Genomic DNA, 17,197 nt, shown 5'->3' on the forward strand with positions numbered 1-17,197 from the left:
TTTCACCCGAGTTTCAATAGTCATTTAACAAACTTTCAGCACAAAAGGGAGGGGGGGGGCGCACCCCTGCACACACCCCCTCTAGATCCGCCTATGCCTGTCTTTAACAACCTGAAGTGGGGTGGGTTAGCCTTGTGGATGAAGTGTTGGCTTGTCACACTGCATGGCAGGAAGTACAGGCGTTTGAAACACAAATAATTTGACAAGCAGCTTTGCACAGCATTCTTAAATGAAACTATCCAGGACTTTTCTGTATGTTAAGTTCAGCCTGGAAGTAACTACATGTGGGAGAATGGACTTGTCTCTGTACTTGGTAAAGAAACCTATGGATTTACCAGGAGGCATTGAGATAGTCTGGAGTGAGTGAGGAGGGATTTACAACACCTCACGCAGTATATACCAGCAATATCACAACTGGGGCTCAAGAGATGGGCCCCAGATAGCATACAGACTTTGGCTCAACTTTGGCAATGGTTTTGCTAACATTGCCAAGGTTGGGCCAATGTCCGAATGCTGTCTGGGGCCCCACACCTTGTACCTAATTGAACCTCGGCTCTTGGCATGATGAGCGAATTGGGCTACCTAAGCACAACCAGCCAGCCAGTGCCTTCTCCTATAATCAACTCTCATACAATAACAAATGCATAAACATATGCATCAAGTGGAGATATATTGGCTACATATGGTCATTACGCTAGTGACAATACACTACTAAATTGGCCAACTATATGATTGTGAATATTCAGTCTTCCTTGCAATAATCAAATGGATGGTCCTGCAGCCTATGAACAACACTGGCTCTGTGTGTGGATCCAACAGACTATGAACACCACCACCATCGTGTGGATCCTTCAGATCATGAACAAGACAAGCCTTGTGTTGATCTTGCAGACTATGAACACCACTACCATGGTGTGGATCCTTCAGATTATGAACCAGACTAGCCTTTTGTTGATCCCGCAGACTATGAACACCACCACCAGTGTGTGGATCCTTCAGATCATGAACAAGACAAGCCTTTTGTTAATCTCGCAGACTATGAATACCACCACCATGGTGTGGATCCTTCAGATCATGAACAAGACAAGCCTTTTGTAGATCCAACAGACTATGAACAGCCTTGTGATCCAACAGACTATGAACACCACCATGGTGTGGATCCTTCAGATCATGAACAAGACAAGCCTTGTGTTGAACAAGACAAGCCTTGTGTAGATCCAACAGACTATGAACACCACCACCATGGTGTGGATCCTTCAGATCATGAACAAGACAAGCCTTGTGTAGATCCAACAGACTATGAACACCACCACCATGGTGTGGATCCTTCAGATCATGAACAAGACTAGCCTTGTGTTGATCCTGCAGACAATGAACAAGACTAGCCTTGTGTAGATCCTGCAGACAATGAACAAGACAAGCCTTGTGTAGATCCAACAGACTATGAACACCACCACCATGGTGTGGATCCTTCAGATCATGAACAAGACTAGCCTTGTGTTGATCCCGCAGACTATGAACACCACTACCAGTGTGTGGATCCTTCAGATCATGAACAAGACTAGCCTTTTGTTGATCCCGCAGACTATGAATACCACCACCATGGTGTTGATCCTTCAGATCATGAACAAGACAAGCCTTGTGTTGATCCTGCGGACAATGAACAAGACTAGCCTTGTGTTGATCCTGCAGACAATGAACAAGACTAGCCTTGTGTAGATCCTGCAGACAATGAACAAGACAAGCCTTGTGTTGATCCTGCAGACAATGAACAAGACAAGCCTTGTGTTGATCCTGCAGACAATGAACAAGACAAGCCTTGTGTTGATCCTGCAGACAATGAACAAGACAAGCCTTGTGTTGATCCTGCAGACTGTATGTAAACTGAGCTCTGCATGATGCTGCAGGACAAAACACATGTTGGTAGAAATTCTGAACATAATATTCCATCTATAAGTTCCAACATTTGAAGACATAATGCACATGTTGACACAGTCAATAGCATATACACCTAGTTTCAAGAACGCACATTCTTCTTGGAAACGAAAACATATGCAGCTGTGTATAGGATGTAGGACTGTAGAGGATTGTGATGTCTCAGTTCCCCACAGGGTAAACCATGTGCACATCAGTGTTGCATGTGTCACGAGCTTCAACCGCATCTTCTCTGTCACTGGGCCACATAGTTGTGTCAGTGTTTGACAAGTTTTTGCCCTCATTGGTTTCCAGTTCCAGTTTCAGATGGGGTATATATGTGTATGTGTCATATACTGGGTGGAAGATATGAAGTAGGTGAAGGTTTGGGAGCAATTCTGTGACCCTACTACAACACAATTGAAAGCTATTTGGCATTTGTCAGAATGGTGTAACTCAACGCCAAGCATCAAAGTTCAGTCTTAAGGGGAGATGTGTTTGACAAGCAAAACCATAGCCCAAAGACATGCAACTGAAACAATTGCAACTGTTGGTTATTTTTGCCATAAACATAAGGATTGAAAGTTTCATTTATTGAAGCATATACTTAAGACTTGTTAATTAAGTATGTAATTGTAGTTAAGTATATGGATGTGAATGGGACATATTGAATCATATGGTTGTTGAAGTATATTGAAGTTTATGGTTGATCATGAAACGTATTGAAGAATATGGTTGTTAATAAAGCCTACTGATGAATATGGTTAAAAGAAACATATTGAAGTATGTAGTTGTTAATGTAGTACATTGAAGTATATGGTTGATGTTGAAGCATATTTTAAGTATATGGTTGTAAATAAAGTATATAGTTCTTGAAGTATATGGTTGTTAGTAAAGGATATTGAAGTATATGGTTGATGTTGAAGCATATTCAAGTATATGGTTGTTAATGAAGTATATTGAAGTATATGGTTGTTAATGAAGTATATTGAAGTATATGGTTGTTAATGAAGTATATTGAAGTATATGGTTGTTAATGAAGTATAGTGAAGTATATGGTTGTTAATGAAGTATAGTGAAGTATATGGTTGTTAATGAAGTATAGTGAAGTATATGGCTGTTATTGAAGTATATGGTTGTTAATGAAGCATATTGAAGTATATGGTTGTTAATGAAGTATATTGAAGTATATGGTTGTTAATGAAGTATAGTGAAGTATATATGAAGTATATGGTTGTTAATGAAGTATAGTGAAGTATATGGTTGTTAATGAAGTATAGTGAAGTATATGGCTGTTATTGAAGTATATGGTTGTTAATGAAGCATATTGAAGTATATGGTTGTTAATGAAGCATATTGAAGTATATGGTTAATGAAGTATATTGAAGTATATGGTTGTTAATGAAGTATATGGTTGTTAATGAAATATATGATTGTTGTTGCAGGACTCACTACTACACCACATACAAGGAGCGGCTCCAGCCCCAGCACCGCACCAAGTTCCGGTGTTGTCACGGATGGCAACAGCTCGCTAACGAAGGCTGCATGTACAGTAAGTCATTATACATACTACTCAACAGTTGCTAGGGATCAGTGACCTGTTTCTCACTGATGCAGATTGTGGTTGTCTCATGACCAGGCGATTCAGTCTCTACAAATACATACACAGGTATGTTTATATTGATTTACTGCATATAGGATTCTGGTCTGAAGCAGCCGACTGGTAGTCCCTTGTCAGTACAAGACTGGGTTTGATTCCATGTATGGTTTGCATGTTGACAAATACACCTGTGAAGTCCGTGAAGGTAAATGTGTCGCTACTCACTCACTCATTCAACAACTAGGCTGTGTTGTGATGGGGACATGGCCAAAGTAGTATGTCATGGATACTCATTCACTCACTCACTCGGAGGAACCAGATACTTGTTGAGATGATATCGTGTGAAGTGACAGCCTGTAATGGTACCAGAGTGCCAGCCTAGGCTGATGAATGTAAGTGTTGTTCGGTGGGGACTGTGACAGTGGGTAATGGGGAGCATTAGACTGAGATGTGTTACATTCAGATACGCCTGTGATGCCACCATTGTCATCATGTTCCACATATCTAACTAAAACACATCATCTGCAGTCTTACATGATCCACATCAACTACAGATGTGTACCTCAACCACACCCACTCTAAATCCTACCATTCCATCCTAACCTTGTATCCCCTGCTACCAATGACCCCATCCTCATCAACCACAGATGTGTCCCTCAACCCCACCCATTCTTTAACTCCTACCATTCCATCCTTTCCTTGAATGCTGACGCTGCTACCCATGATCCCCGTCCCCTTCGCTTACCCCATCATCACAACAATTCCATTGCCTCATCTTTCCCCAGCCTTGAATGCGCCACTTGAAAACCTCAGCCCTTGTCACCCACCAAACACTTAGCTACACATCCCATCACTTCCCGAACATCATCAGTTCCCACACTGCCTCCTCAATCCTTCATCACTCCCTACAGGGCTACAGATAAGGGGCGTAATGTACGCCTAAAAATCAATGAAGTACAATATGATATGAGATTTCATGCGTATCATGTAGGCAAATAAATACCTTTGTACGTCTAACATATATAAAGTTTTATAGCTGAAAAGTTGTTTAATATTATAATAACAAACCACATCACCAATTCGCTCACACAAAACATGTCAGTACTCCTTCAAAATTCTCAGTCGGCTCCACTTGCAATATGAGGTGTAAGTACACCCACACACCCAAAAGCTATCTGGAGCCCTGTCCCTACCATCAATCCAAACTAACCCCCACCACCCTCCATTAACCATCACCCTCCCCAGAACCCTCTGACATTTCTTGCCCTACCCTTAGTCTACCATTCTTCCCCTCCCTGAGTCCCCATCCTGGACTAATCTACCCCCTACAGCTACAACTGAAGTGTCCCGTCATCATGTACAGTAGCTTGCTCTCACAGCTGTGTCAGTGATACCATGTATTCTGCGAATGTGTTCTATGGTACACATGCTTTAATCCCTGTCTTTCAGTCACAAAAACTACGCACCCTAAACCAGGATCAGCCCTGGAACATCAACCTCCAGCATGTTTATCATAACCAGCATGGCAATCCTGGAGACTAAAATTACAGCATGCCTTCACTGTCATGTTAACATATTTGTCAGGAACAGAAGGAAAAACGATGATGAAGTTGTCAGTTTTACAACCAGTAGTTGATGCTGGTCCAGAATATTGCAATTTCTCTGAAGGTTGAACTGACCTAAGGTGTTTTGTTATTTCATGAGTCACCTGCAAGAACAGCCTTGGAAAACCAACACAACCTACACAAGCATTAACCACTAAATCCAGAGCATGGTTCTGGGTGGCTGTATGGAGTATTTTCATCAATTTGGCACCAAACTTTTATATTCGGATCAGTTAACACCCCTACTGCCTTCTGTGAGATATGATAGTAGTGACTGTCAATGGCTGAAGAAGACATAGGCCCTGATGTTTTTGTCTTGTTTGACAATCTTATAGACTGTCCAAGCTTGTACAAGACTTTGGCGCGCTGATGGTTTGGTATTTTGTGTATCTTTTGTATGAAACTCTTATTGACTGTCAAAGACTAGAGAAGACATAGGCAGGCACCAATAGGTTTGTCTTCTTTGTGATACTCATATTACCTGTCCAAGGTTTTACAGGACATTGGCACTGACGGTTTTCTTTGTGATACAAAGTTGGCTCCTGTAAGTCTGGTGCCAGATACACTGTCTGACTTGAGACTGAAATGTGTATATAAGTGTCATATACACAGATGTCGACATACCTACAACAATCTTCATTAGCAACTGTCAGGAGCAGCCCATGCATAAACACACAAAACCAGAACACAAGTATTTTCTACATTGTGTTCTTCCACTGCTGGCTTTCTGCAACATTCCATGGTGCCGACACCATCTCAGTGTTGCTGCTACCATCTCCATCTGGCACAGACTGGCTGGACCGTCGCTTTGGCATGTGCTGAATCACGAGAATGTCCAATAGAGCCCTTTTATCTCTAACTACAACACAGGTAAAAGGTGTCTGATGGATGTGTTTTAAGAAGTCATGTCTCTTGGTAGCCAGGTATTTCAAGGCTGTTTTACAGCATATTACTGATCTGGCAATAGGCCAGTGGTCATTGAGAAGGACTATAGGCCAGTGGTCATTGAAAAGCTCTATAGTCCAGTGGTCATGGAGAAGGACTTGGTTTGTTTTCACAGTTGGCTGCAGGATTACATCAATAAATGTACACTCACTACACTGTGATGGGGGCCAACTCAGAGCAATACAAAGTTTGTCCATAGTGGTTCAGTTCAATAAGTGGGTCATTGGATAGATGGTGGTTGTAGAAATCAGCCTAGAGTATACACCTACCGAAGTAGCATAACCCCCTAAGATTCCTGATATTCTGCTGCTCTACAGGATAACTGCAAAACTAGTTAGGGTTTGTGGGCAAGTTATATTTTCATTAAAGGGTACCATTTATTGATGGTAACAAACACCAGACTTTGATTCCTCATGGGAAGCTCATACGTTTCTGGAGTGATTTTGATTTTGACTTTAAAAGTGGAACAAAAGTCTACTTACAGTCTCCCCATTTAGCAATCAGCCTGAATACAAGGTGGCATGGTATGCCCATGTCTTTGAGAGGAAGAAACAGTAGTCTTGGAAGCAGCAAGAGGAACGATGCAGAATTAGAACAAGAACACCATCTCCTTGTTGGCTTGTTCATGTTAGACAGCTGATTATGGTTTATGGCTAGTCTGTCTTCTGTGTTTTAAGATTGTGGGCATTCCTCCCTGCAAGTCTGCTGGGTGCTTATTAACACCCACACCAGAACAGTCTGTGTATTGTCTTCCAACGCTTTATGAGCTGGAAACTCTTATATACGAGAGTATTCACCCAGAAACTACTGTTGTTTTGTTTCCTGAAATTGGTTACCACACTTATCTCAACCACACAAATTTAAGTTGTGAAGAATATTGCATGTACCTGATACATGGCCTGTTGGTAACCTGTCTGCCTTTATGTAAAGATGATAACATTTGGGCCTTGTATGTAAGGAAGATGGTAACATATGGGGCTTGTATGTAGGGAAGATGGTAACATACGGGGCTTGTATGTAGAGAAGATGGTAACATATTGGGCTTGTATGTAAGGAAGATGGTAACATATGGGGCTTGTATGTAAGAAAGTTTCTATCATATGGGCCTTGTATATAAAGAAGATGGTAACATATGGGCCTTGTATGTAAAGAAGATGGTAACATATGGGGCTTGTATGTAAGGAAGATGATAACTTTTGGGCCTTGTATGCAAGGAAGATGGTATGTCATATGAGACTTGAATGCGATGAAGATTGTATCATATGTGCCTTATATACAAGGAAAAGGGTAACATATGGGCCTTCTATACAAGGAAGATGGTAACATATGGGCCTTGTATGTATGGTGGTAACATCACAGACAGAGAATGTAGGTGCAGATCTGTTTCTAATATAAGGGAAGTACTGTATCGTTGTCAACCCATTATCACAGCCTCTGCTGTTAATTGTGTGGATCTATCTATTTTCTCAGCAGGCAAAAAACTAATATTGGCTGCTGCCAATCAAAAATGACATTTTGCTTTGATATGATGGTGGAATGTTGTGGATTCTAAATAATATTTTCTGTGAGGCTAATGGTCTAATCGAACATGTGGCATGTTGTTAGTCATCGACATCAGTGGCATGCATCATCAGGCCAGTTATCACAGTGTATGTCTACATGTTAACTTACAGCAATATAACCACAGCAACATTGTTGTACTTCTTACACAGCGTATGGTTGGTTGGTGTTTAGCGCTGGACTCAGCAATATTACAGCTATATGGAAGCAGATGATCTAGTCATCAACAGCATGAACTTAGATCTACGCAATTGGGATACAATGACTTGAGTCAACCAAGTCAGCGAGCTTGACCACCCGATCCTGTTAGTTGCCTCTTACGGCAAGCATGGTTTGCTGAAGACCAATTCTAACCTGGATATTCATGGGTCTATACAGGATATGTATTCACAATTGCTGTCAAGTGAATGGCTTAATTCTTCGCACTTGTCTGATGTGAAGATGTTAATAAACTTACTGTCAAAAGCAAGTGTTCACCCATGTTTGATGTTGGCTAGAAATGTAACAAACAAGGAAAGGTGATATACAGTATTACCATATACCTATGAATAATAGGGACCATTTTGCAAGTGCAATACTGACGGTCAGCATTGTCCGTCCAGGCCGAAAATGCATCCCTTGGGCCGCAAATCCATACCAGGTGTATTGCCCAGCTACTAAACTGGTACGGAATGAATACATGCAAGCGCTCGAAACTTCAATAGACGGAACCCAGTCTATTTTAGAGTTACGTCCCTTGATGTGGTATATGATAAAGGCCCCTGGGGCTGATATGGTAGACTCAGCTGATATGACTGGCGAAAGGAAAACTGTCATGTGATAACCTCTTATTATTAAAGGTGTGTTTTATGATATTAGATGAATGAAATCAATGAGTATCTGACAACAGGTCAGTCAAGTCGTCTTCTCATTATACTTGTATTACTTTGGTCAAATCCAGTTTTCAAGAGTGTACTTTCTTCTTACTGACAGTGTTTTGCTGAATCTGTATTTGTGTAGCACCGTTTGCTTTAGCTCAAATATTTTGCCAGTAATTAATCGTTCGTCTCAGTGTGCCACTACTTTTCTGACTTGTGGTTGGTGTTCTTATTCTGAATAAAGTTGTGTCTCTTTGATGAGAAAGGATACAGATTAGATATTCAGATCCCAGATTCAGTCCCCAGTCAGAACCACACTTTGAACTAGGTTTAGAACAAGTTGTGAACATATCTAGAAGTTGTTTGATGGCAAAGTGGACCTTGCTCCAACATTACACCCACACGGCATGATATAATTAAAATGTTCTTCAGCCGAACCTCTACACCCTTCCAGAGGGAATGTGTTTGACTCATTGCATAGGTACCACAAGACCTTTCTTGATATTATCCCTTATCTCTCTCGACAGTCAACGCCAACCCACTCACTCACTCACTCACTCACCCACTCACTCACTCATCCACCCACCCACTCACTCACTCAAACCCCACCCAAGGAGTCAAAGAGGACATATATTTACCTAAATTGTTAAGTTATTAGCACGTAAACTAGTCATCGTTGTGTCTCTCAACAGACGATAGTAATTAAGTCCCTCGTTAGCTAATTGCCTCAAACGTGCTGTGACGACCACGATGCAGCAGTTAATGGACATATGCCTGTTATTACACACTATACCTTTATAATGAGCTTCGATATTTATTTGAGACACTGCCAGAAGGATATTTAACGTTCGACACATTCCTTCTCCACATCTACCGAGGAATTGACAACACAGCTGCATAATCTGTAACAGAGTCAGGAATACGCAACATATGGCCAGCAGCCCGTATCAAAACATACTGTGTAGACACCGTGATTAACATGTCAATTAACGACAAAAACAAATTCTTACATGTTTCAAATTAGTATCATTTGTGATGAAACAACACTAACTAACACGGAGCAGATCTGACAACATGATCTGAAAACAGTCTGTACTTGCACTTTTTATTCATAGAGTCTGGCTCACAAATCCAGGTACAATCGTTTGTGTCAACAGGGATGCTGGCCTGATCACTGACCTTGTCATCCATGCCCGTAAAGGTTTTTACCTTGTCGACGTGCTAGAGTCCTTACTCCATGTTTCAAGGACTGATCAGTCTCTGCATGTCAAGGGACCAATCTGAGTAACTACATGTTAAAGAATCAACCAGAGTATCTGTATATTTTTAAAAAGCAGTCACTATATATTGAGGGACCAATCAGAGTCATTGTGCATCATGGGCGGATCAAGGAATTTTGAAGGGGGGGCGGGCTTGGCTCCGCCAACGCAATTTTTTTTTTTCAATGTGGTCTTAAGTCATTTTCAAAAGGGGGGGTCGAAAGTCCCCTCCCCCTGGATCCGCCATTGTGTATTCATGGGTCCAGGCAGATTTATATTAATTCAATAGACCAATCAAAGTCACTGTATTTAGAACAGTCAGAGTCACTACAGGGTAAGAAACCTTTCAGACTTCCCCACTAGACCACAGGACCAGTGAGTGGACAATAATTAGTGGTCCTGTCTATACTTCACTGGTCCAAAATAACATTCGTAGATTTACTTAACTATCAATACAAAATTCACCTGCCACAAGTACCACTGCAAACATTTAGTGGTCCTGATGAACTTTTACTAGCCAGGGACCACAGGACCAGCATACATTTCACACACTGCACTATATTTCAAGGGACCAATCAGAGTCACTCTATTTCAAAAGTCAATTCATTTCAAGGAATATTTATGTTTACACACACTGTATATTTCAAGAGGAGTTGCTACATATTTAAGAGACCAATCACAATCCCTGTGATGTAGTCTATTTTACCGCTGGTTAAGGTTGCAAGTTCTACTCTCCATGAGGCAAGACAGGGCCCATGTAAGTAGATGTGGACTGTCTTACCTCCAAGTGAGGCTACAAGTTCCATCTGTGCATGGGCAAAGAGTCAAACTATTAGAGAGCAAACTGAGTTTTAATGTATTTGGTAATGAGTCATTTTACTGTGTAATCTGTACCCCAGATCTAGTATTGTAAATATAGATTCCATTAAATGATTAAAACAGGTTTCACATGTAGCAGTTTACAGCATAAAGCATCTACTGTTTGTTAAAAGATTATATCTTTACAGCTAAAACATGTCACTTTGATACTATCAAGTTCAGTTTTCTAAAATGTTATAAAATTAACTCTTAATTTTGTTGAAAATGTTTTATTTGAAAATGACTTTTGTTTGGATTTTTGTAAATTTATTTCAATGTTTGATTTTTTGCAAATTAAGCAATATTTAATACTGACATATAATTTCTTTTTCATTTTAGAAAATATATATGACAAAACAACTGTAACTATTTCTGTCTCCTCCTACTTTTTTAAAAAAAACTACAAAAATAAATATATTTGTATTCCCCAAGTATAAATATATTAAAATTCTACAAGACTCTAAATCTATGAATTTACTCAAGTGTAAAATGTTAAAGAGTTTTTCTCTTTGAGCTGACACATTATGGTATAACCAGAACACTGTTTAAAGCTGTGTTGAACCCAACTCACTCACTCACTCACTCACTCATTCACTCACTCAGACAGTCATATTCCTATTGACTGCTGGAAAGCTGGTACTCCAGAAGTCCTTCACACCTGTAATACACCTGGATGTGTCCGTTGTCAGGATGTATCCGTCCGTTAGGATTGTTTGCTGAGGTGAGAGCCTCCTAATACCCACAGCAACAGAGTTGCTCATGTCCACCATTGTCTACAGGTACGCCCAGGTAGTCCCAAGTCCATTGTCACACATCAAAGGCTAAACTCTCAGTTCACCTGGGCGGGCTGGACATGAGGTCAGGTGTGATATATTGAGGTATTATCCCCTTAGAAGAGCTGGGCTAGTGTGATAAACACCCACAATATGTTTCCCTAATGTACCGGACACAAGTGTAGTGCTTCTGTTACCTGTATTTACCTGTACTGGTGTTAATTGGATGTTTATCACCTGGATTTAGTGGTCAAGTGCAAACAGGTAGCCTTTGACCAGACCAGCCAGCTGGCCCCACTTCCCCTGAACTGTACTCCCAGTTCATATCAGTACAGGAGTTAGACTGTGGATTTGATAGAGGTCATTAACTCATTACGACAGGTGTAGGGATCTGAGATTGAGGTATTTAGGGTATTAAAGGTGTTAATGTTCCTGTGCAGGGAGTCTCCACTCACCCTTTGGTTGTGTCCTGTGATCCTGGGTTATCTGACTAAGCTCCATATGGATCCGCTGCTATGGGTTCAAATCCCAGATTAACCCCACGTCTGATAAATTTCACTTCAATAGATGATGCTTAGGCCAGCCAGTGAAGAAATAGTAAACTCTGATATAAATATATTATGATGTTATCTATGTTATCCATAGCATATAGTTAGGTGTACGTACACTACATATATAATACATACAACAGTTATATTAGAACAATGTGCGTTTATTACATACAGAACACACATACATTATCACACTCACCCAAGAAGCTTGTGTTTATCTTAAGGGGATAATCAAGTGAGAGTGTGCGGAATGCAACAGTGCTGTATGTCAGCCAACTAGGTAATAGAGGGGAGATGGTAGATATATGTGTCTTGGAAATGGAGTGAGTCAAGGCCAGCTTGTTGTTGAAGCACAAGAGACATTCAAAAGGAGATTAAATGGTCACTTTCAGAGACGTTTGAAACAAAAGAATAACTGATTGTTGTACAGTGTTGGAATGTTTGACTCTGACAAAGTGATTCTAGAGATCACTAGATCATTTTCATAATCATTCTGTATGTGTCAAAAGTCTCTTGTCCCACAGAGTTCCAGACTCAGGAATTTTAGGGAGAGATCAGTCTTAGGGCTCAGAGCAACTGAAGTAGGGACACGAAAGTCTCAGGTATCCGAATAACAACCACCCTCATCGACACCATCCACTGTCCCTTCAAGGTGTATTGTACTGTGTTTAGCACCATTTCTTACAACGACCACCATCAACACCCTCCACGACTACATCTACAACACCACCTTCAACACCCACCACCATCCCTTCAACACCCACCACCATCCCTTCAACAACCATCACCATCAACAACCATCACCATCAACACCCATCACCATCACCACTACATCTACAACAACCACCTTCATCAACACCACAATCCCTTGAACAACCATCACCATCAACACTACATCTACAACAACCACCATCATCAACACCCACCACAATCCCTTGAACAACCACCACCATCGGCACCCACCAACATCCCTACAACACCACCTTCAGCAAACCACTGTTGTCTCCACAAATGACTGGTGATGTTGCAAACCACTCCACACACACACACACACACAACAACAACAACAACAACCAAGCGAGAAATAAAATGTTGCAAGTTGCTGCAGACAATGTTGGCATTACTGATCTCAGGAGGCTGTCTGTGTCTGAAGTCACCAGATGCTGGTTTCCTGTCAACACAGTATTGGGATAAGCTGAGAGTAATGAACTGCAGACCTTGTGTCAACTGATGATGCTTGCTGACAACTGATGATGCTTGTCAACCGATGCTTGTCATCAAAACCACTTATTTTGCCTTCCCTTTTCAGCATTCACCAATGTTACTCTAGTTTGCTATGTTTGCTCTTTAAGGAATGACAGATGATCTGAGCAGATATGTTTGAAATATCTGTAACAATTGGGTCGCACTTAAAGGCTTTACCAGTTCAAAATTATGATGACATTGGTTTTTCAAGACTGATCACGACTATGACAGAGTTCATTAAGATAAACATCAGTAATATTTTCTATGCTCTCAGTAGTGTGTAGACATTGCTACAGGGTGATGTTTATCAAACAAGAAAAAGATGAATAATCATTGGAACAAAAACTGAAATTACAAACATACTTAATCCTGTTCAGATTGTGGGAGAGGACAATGTTTGAATACATGACATTCCTGGACTAAGATTCCGCCGATTGCAAAGTAAACCTTCCTAACTAGAGTGGATTGTGGGAGCTAAAGAAGAGATGGAATGGTGGAACCCAAGACAGCAAGGTCTTGTGGGATGTGTATTTCGCTGCTTAGAAACTCACAGATCTGAGAATGATAAGGTTACTATTTTTATCGCTCTTCTGGGACATTTTAAACGATAAAGTTTCAAAACTTCATGTTCTTGCCAGGGATGTGCATTCCATCATCTTTCTAGGTTGAAGAGACAAGTTCTACCGCATCAGTCACTACATGCCACACATTCGAACAGAAGCATTACATAAGTAATCCTATGTGCATATTTGCAAACAGTTACTTATTCACTGACATACACTGGTCAATGTTTATAGGGATATCAGGGATTTACCTTGATTTGAGGGTCCCTGGGACTCATACTCATATGGACTACAAAATGGGGGTCCCAGACACTTAAATATTTTTATCAATACTATGCTGTAATATTATTGTAATTAACTTACTGTTATTGTATTGTGTATCATTATCATCATATTATTACAGTTATTAAATTGCAAATGATACCATAACCCGGCTAGTAGCAGACTCTGTGATAACTTATTATTACTTGATCAAACGTTTTCCAAAAAGTATTTGGATTTTTTCTGCATCCCTGTGGACGCACTAATAAATTTCATTGCGTCCATTGTCGATTTTTATGTGTATAGGACGCAGGAATTCATGTCCCGTAAATCCCTGGATATTCCGAGTACTTCAGGGCGAACTCCCCTGATTAACTAAACAGACTGCTTGAAGTTGTTGTCATACAAATAGTATTTAAGATTTTTCAATGGAATCAACATATTTTCGGCTCTTTATGTCAAAACAAATGCAAATGTTTTATTCACTTGTGCTTTGATTTTTGCAGCGATATGACTGTTCTTAGGACCTCTTAACTGTTAATCCTTGAGTAGTAGAACCCACTTACATCATGTTTTCAGAATATTTTGTTCTAAACAAAATTCTTTTTACATTCTTGAGAACTTTATCCTATAAATCACTACATTCATTATCTGTAATAGAACAAAAGATAATCACGGTAAGACACAGATGTATCCCATTTAGTCTGAGGTGGTCGTGTGACTATTAGTATCTCACTCAACTGAGGGTAGTTGTGAGGACAACATGATTATCTTTTCCCCCTGGTGTGATGACAGACCTGGGGCGGAGGAGGTTCTCCAGTAACTGCATACCTTCTCTCTGCCAACACATCCCAACACAAGCAGTCACTGTACTCCCTTCTCACATCATGGAGAATCTGTCTGCTGTTGAACAATTTCTATAGTTATTTGTAGTTTTAAGGAAGGCAACATGAAGCTGATCCGATAATTACTGATGGGCCCAGTAAAGGAGGGGCTTGTCAGTCTGTAACAAAGAAAACAAAAAGGTTGCCTAATTTTAGGAGGAAATCATAAAGAAAGGGACCATTCTCCAGTCAACTGATGTCCGCTGACAACCTTGCGTGTTGAACACTTGCACAATGACGCAGCTGTAAACTTGAGATTCCAAGCTGTTGTCACTGTCAAAAACATGTCCTTCTGTTCTCATGGAGGACACTGTATTGTCTTTGAAATGAAAATGGCAAACAAAGTTATTATTTCTTTTAATATGTGAAGGATCACAGAAAATGTTTATTTCGAAGAAGCACAGACTTGCTGAATTGTCAGAATTGTTTTGGATATTTTGATGCCTCGGTTTTATGAGACGAGAGTCTGGAGCAGCAGGCTGGAAATGCTTGGGTTGATGAGGATATTGAAACATTCGGTCTCGGGACTGAAATATCATATCACTGAAAGTATGTCAAATGCTTATCTCTTTGGAAAACCACTGAAAATTATTATCAATAAATGCAGAATCTGATATTTTCATATCTTTTTAATTTGCATTAATGGTGTGAGTGAAAATTGTGACATATTGTGTTAATAAATCAGTGACACAGAGATTGCCTGTTTCCTCCACATGAGGTTTTTACTTGGGCATGGTGTGTACATACAGACAGATGTAATATTTCACAGCCTCAAAAAAAGACATGTCAGACTTTGCCATTTGATGGTAATTGTTCAAGTAAAAAGAGCATCATATCAGTTATTTTGATTGCTGTTTCTGGTGGAAAAGTGAAAGAAGTCTTTTGGAAGATGATGTAATAATTGCTTTTACTACATCAATATTCAGGGCTGTGTGACTGTCAGTATACTTTGAGGTGTGCAGGTAATGCCTGAGTATTGTGTAAGACAGTTGTAATGTAAGACAGTTGTAATGTAAGACAGAACACTACTGAGGGTGTACAATCTTGGTAATATCAGCATCTGTCATCAAATAACGGCTGCCAACCACATATGATTACTTGTACTCTCTGACCCAGCACTGACCAGATAAAGGGAGATAATTCTTGGACTCTAACAGAGCTCTTGACCTTGCATACAGGGAGATAACTATATTACCAACTGAGATAGTCATGTCTTTCAACTGCCAGATTCAGAATGCTGGTCAATCTCATTGAAATCAGGACATCTTATTACAGGTGATGTAAGACAGACCTTGTTCAGGGAGTGAAATGACTCACAAGAAGTCAGTAATTAGTCACCCAGAAGGCAGCTTTCACAGCACTAGTTTCGACTCTCATAACAGTCTATGCTTTAAATATTCTTTTTAAACAGCTTTCTATACACAAAGTTGACAACTGAACTGAAGAATAACCTGGAGTGTCCACTATGAAGCTGAGATTGACTGACAGTACATTACATGGTCTATTCAAATTCTCTTCAGTGTCAATGTTTATTCAAAGAACACAAGAGATAGATGATAGTTTTGACAGAATTAGTTGTCATTCGGAATATCCAGCGCTAAGGCATATAACATGTGAACAAATTCGCTACTGTCACTCTATTGAACTTGAAAGCAATGACTGGCTGGATGAAAGGTTGTTATGACGTGACCTGTAATGGGACATCCTCAGTTCCTTGTTTAATTCAGCAAAACTATGATCTGATTTTAATGAGATTGGAATGCCGGTAATATGTGATTCCAAAGTCTTATCATTTCACACAGAGAGATCAGTTAGAGATCAGTTAGAGATCTTTATTAAAATGTTTATTTTTAATGTATTTAAAGGCAGAAAGGAGTTATTAAAAGACTAATTGAATATTCTGACTACAAGCATGACCAAGTACAAGCATGACCAAATACATGCATGACCAAGTACATGATAAGACTGACCCAGTTTCGTGTTGACCAACTAAACTATTGACAGCCTACTATCACTGATTACACATACACACGCCCCTCTTTAAATATGTTATGGCAATACAAGCGATAATTATTTTTACAGAGAAGCATTGCCTGATGTTAACAAATGTTCATCCACTTTTTGCTTCAAAACTTGATGTCCTGGAGTAGTGCTGAAAACAGTAGTGGTGTAGGTAATTCTTCACCACATTTTCTGTATTATCTCATATTTTGTTTCAAGGGTCACTTGTCTTGATGCATCAATACAGCTTCACATAACAAGGGCTGCTTGTCTTGATGCATCAATACAGCTTCACATGACAAAGGCTGCTTGTCTTGATGCA

General features: G+C 40.1%; 1 protein-coding gene across 1 annotated transcript in view; it reads left to right on the forward strand.

Annotated features, from left to right (window-relative positions):
- LOC124280125 (multiple epidermal growth factor-like domains protein 6) overlaps nt 1–17,197 on the forward strand; it is a 273,391-nt gene that overhangs the window by 56,430 nt on the left and 199,764 nt on the right. Inside the window, 1 exon segment of the mRNA XM_046716015.1 lies at nt 3,360–3,466. Within this exon segment, the coding sequence (XP_046571971.1) occupies nt 3,360–3,466 (107 nt within the window).

Source organism: Haliotis rubra, unplaced genomic scaffold, assembly GCF_003918875.1.
Source record: "Haliotis rubra isolate DU_JTF1 unplaced genomic scaffold, ASM391887v1 Scf260, whole genome shotgun sequence".
NCBI classification, from domain to species: Eukaryota; Metazoa; Mollusca; class Gastropoda; order Lepetellida; family Haliotidae; genus Haliotis; species Haliotis rubra.